This window comes from Triticum aestivum, chromosome 4B (assembly GCF_018294505.1).
Source record: "Triticum aestivum cultivar Chinese Spring chromosome 4B, IWGSC CS RefSeq v2.1, whole genome shotgun sequence".
NCBI lineage: Eukaryota > Viridiplantae > Streptophyta > Magnoliopsida > Poales > Poaceae > Triticum > Triticum aestivum.
The window spans coordinates 666,105,555-666,109,168 of record NC_057804.1 but is presented as its reverse complement, the minus strand read 5'-3'; the positions used below and the strand labels follow the sequence as shown (position 1 = coordinate 666,109,168).

Genomic DNA, 3,614 nt, shown 5'->3' with positions numbered 1-3,614 from the left:
CTAGTGAACGTATTCGCCCATCCTCCATGTTTCGCCAGGGGTGGGCCTGAGCGAACCCCCGATTGGCCCATAGGCTCAGTTAACTATTTCTTTATAAAAATGCCATGTATAAAAAAACACAATTTCTTATAGAAAACAAACAAAATCTTTAATTTATATTTTTCATGATCTAAAAAATACTCCCTCCGTCCGGAAAAGCTTGTCCCAAACTTGTCCCTCAAATTGGTGTATCTAGCTAGCACTAACTTGATGATAGATACATCCATTTGAGGGCCAAGTTTTTTCGGACAGAGGGAGTATATGATAATTTCCATGTTACTTTGTAAAACTGAAAATATATAAACAATGTCATGCTACTTGGTAAAACTGTCATTTCTTTAATTAAAGTTATAATGGTAGGATTGAAAAAGGTGTCGTGTGATCTAAAAATAATAAATTTATGACTTTTGTCGTGCAAATGTTTCATTGTGCAAGAAATGCCATGTTTTGGGGAACATTTTTTCTTTATTTTTTCCATGGACAAAAAAAACGCCATCCTGTGAATTTTTGCTCTATTTGGTCAACTGGGCAAAAGTTCATTGAAATGCCATGCCATCAAAAAATAATAATCAAAATTGTCATTCTCTTAATAATAAATCTCTCATCCTTTTAATTATAAAGATGCCATGCAAACAGTAATAAAAATAACACGCTTTCAATAATAATATTGCCGTCCGCTTGATAACAAAAAACGACATGCAAATAATAATAAAATGGCCATCCTAGTAATAATTAAACTTCCATGCTCTTAATTGGAGAAAAAATAAATAAAGAACGCTGGTCAGGAAGCAATTTAACAGCGAACAACTCTAGCTGATCTACGTCGCACCGGCCTTGTGCCAAGATCCGTGCAACTGTGGGGAAGGCGTTCGATGGGATGGGCTCCCTGGCTGATGTCAAGGTTATGGAATCCCAACAATTTTTCTCAAGGGATGAACTTTATAATTGAATTTTGAATTCAAAATCTTTTAGACTGGATATAGATAAGACTAGGACAAAACATCGTCATAAAATTGCGACTAAACATTCGCCAGGTAAGATTTCCGTAAGTAATTGTGAAGTAGTACCTGTAGAGTAAGAGATCCAGGTAATGATCGATGATGCTTACAGTGAAGAAATCACCGGCGATGATGGTGGCTGTGTCGGGCTGAGGCGGCACGGCGATCCAGTTGCCGTCCCTGGTCTGCACCTCCAGGCCTTCCACCTCATGCTGCAGGACGGTGCTGGTGATGCAGGTGTCACGGTGCGGTAGCAATGAGACGCCGGTGGCTGCGTCCAGAGGCCGCATGCCGTAGCGCCAGAGCCGAAGGCCGTAGGTGAGCGCCTCCTGGTCCTGGTGTGCGTGGATGCGCTCCTCCCCGGCGCCGAGGCCCTCAAGGACCATCATCATCACGGTCTGCTCCAGCTTCACCAGCTTCTTGGCAACCGACACAATGGTGTCGCTGGGTGTCACTCAAAACTGAGAATAATGCTATGGATGCGTGCATACACGTACGTGAAGTGAAGGTGATGGATTTACCAGAAGGCAGGGTTGCCCCCCTGCTGCGGCCAGAGGAGGTTGCCGTAGTCACGGACGCGGCTGGCGTCGGTGGGATCCCAGACGCGCAAGCTCTCGAGGGTCCCGTCGGGCATGTTTGAGATGTAGCCTTGGAACGGGACCCGAGTGGACGCCACGTTCTGCCGCTTGGCCTCCACCGGAAGCGCGTACAACTCCGGCAAGGCGCGCCCGAAAAGCGCTTCCCGGAGCTCCGGGCCGACCGCGTCGTGTGCGACCACCACGAAGCCGTGTGCCACCATGGATGTGGTTACGGCGTCCCGGGCTTCCCTCCACCCAGGCCCGCTGGGATTTAGGCCACGGAGGTCCACCTTAGTAATCTCCATGAGCTACCTGTTGCTCTGCGCCTTGGCTCGCTCTAGCATCTACTACTTCTTCTGCCTTGCCAGTTGTGATTTTGTGAATGTTTTGTGCTTCCTAGAACTTGCTTTATGTCATTTTATGTCAAGCTAGCGCTGCACGCCAACACAAGCTAATTAAATAACCAAGTCAGCGCATATATAGAAGCAACATCATTTTATATTTCTCTATCTAAAAAAGGGTTACTTGCTTTCCCCGCAAAAAAAGGTTACACTTGCCCGTGACAAACTAATGCAGTCCTGCCTGCGTACAGCTTACAGTTCCGTTGGACCCGTTAGATGCTCAATTCTTTCTTCTCGAATACGCAAAGCTTGTGTGTCATTTCATTGATAGAAAGATTAAAATGAGTACATAGGGATATAACACATGACACGAACGCAGGCAGACGTGTACATGGTGCCCGGAGCAGAGAGACAAGGGATGCTCAACCTGAACAGAGGATACAACACAGCTAAACCTACCAAAGTGAGCCAAGGGCGGCAATGCCAAGCCAGCGATAACTCCAACATCGTCTGAGCCAAAACCAGGGACACCACGAGCGAACAAGATAGTGCCTTGAAGAAGGAATACGATGCCGAGACACCGTCACTATCCGGTCCGAGGAACTCGAACCTAGGATTTCCCCTGAGCTCAAAGAGGGCGCAGCTAAAGGCCTTGCCAGCGCCTCCAAGAAGGAAAACGACACCCGCGGGCGCCGTAGCTGCCAGCACCGGCAAGCCGTGCAAGGATCTCTCCCTGGCCTGAAGCTGAGCGATCCCATAGCCGCCGAGTTGGAATCAAAGATGCGGAGGCCAATGTTGGTCAGAACCACCAAGTTAGGAAGGGGTTGGCGGGGCTGCACCTGCCGTCGGAGGGTGGCGTCGCCTCCGAACCCACGAGCATAGGATCTGGCAAAAGGGGGAGACTTTGAGCCGTACAGGGTAGGACGGGCGACAAGGCAAACCACGCTGGGATCTTGGGGTGACGACGTCCGGCAACGCCGACAAGCGAGGACTGGAGGGACGCAGATCCAAGCTGCCATGGCCTTAGCCGTCGGGGCATCGGCGAGCAAGGTAAATTGGCTACCCAGTCACTGTGGCCGGAGCTGCCCGGTTCGGGACGCCGGCAACGAGGGACGCCGGAGAGACGCGGCCTGAGGCCACCGGGGCCGAAACAACACCAGCAAGGACCACCGCGGCAAACCCCGTGCCAGCCACAACCGCAGATGCATCGCCGTCTCGACGCAAGAATCATCACCGTGGCTCGGGGGAAAGGATCGCCGCCGGAGACCGCGGCAGCGGCCATGGTCACCGTATCCGCCGCCGGCTGGCAGGCGCGAGCAGCAGCTGGTGGCGGAGCGCCCAAGAATCATCAGGAGGGTCCTGGTGTCGCGGGCCGAGGGGGCGGAGGCACGTGAGGTGGGGGACGCCCGCGGCGGCAGATGATGGCGGGGAGGAGCGGCTCACCGGTGGCGGGGGCCAGGCCGATGGGGAGGGACCAGATCCGCCGCCGCCGGACCAGCGGGAGGAGGGGGCGCTGCTGCGGTAGGGGGTGAGGCGCGGGGGTGGTCTGGGAGGTTCGGGGTGCAAGCGACGCTGTTCCACCCCGCCGCCACCTTCCTGGGGTTCGGCGCGTCTTCGCCGGCCGGCCCTTCGGCGGCGGCGAAGCAGGGGAGTGTGGC

The 3,614-nt window shown here is 52.8% G+C and overlaps 1 protein-coding gene across 1 annotated transcript in view; it reads right to left on the bottom strand.

Moving 5' to 3' along the window:
* LOC123089805 (deoxypodophyllotoxin synthase) overlaps positions 1-1,969 on the bottom strand; it is a 3,322-nt gene extending 1,353 nt beyond the window's left edge. The window contains exons 1-2 of the mRNA XM_044511381.1: positions 1,559-1,969; positions 1,148-1,481 (exon numbers count right to left, since the gene is read on the bottom strand). Coding sequence (XP_044367316.1) covers positions 1,148-1,481; positions 1,559-1,920 — 696 coding nt within the window. The 5' untranslated portion in view covers positions 1,921-1,969. The remainder of the gene's footprint in view (positions 1-1,147; positions 1,482-1,558) is intronic.
* Between the last annotated feature and the right edge of the window lie 1,645 nt (positions 1,970-3,614).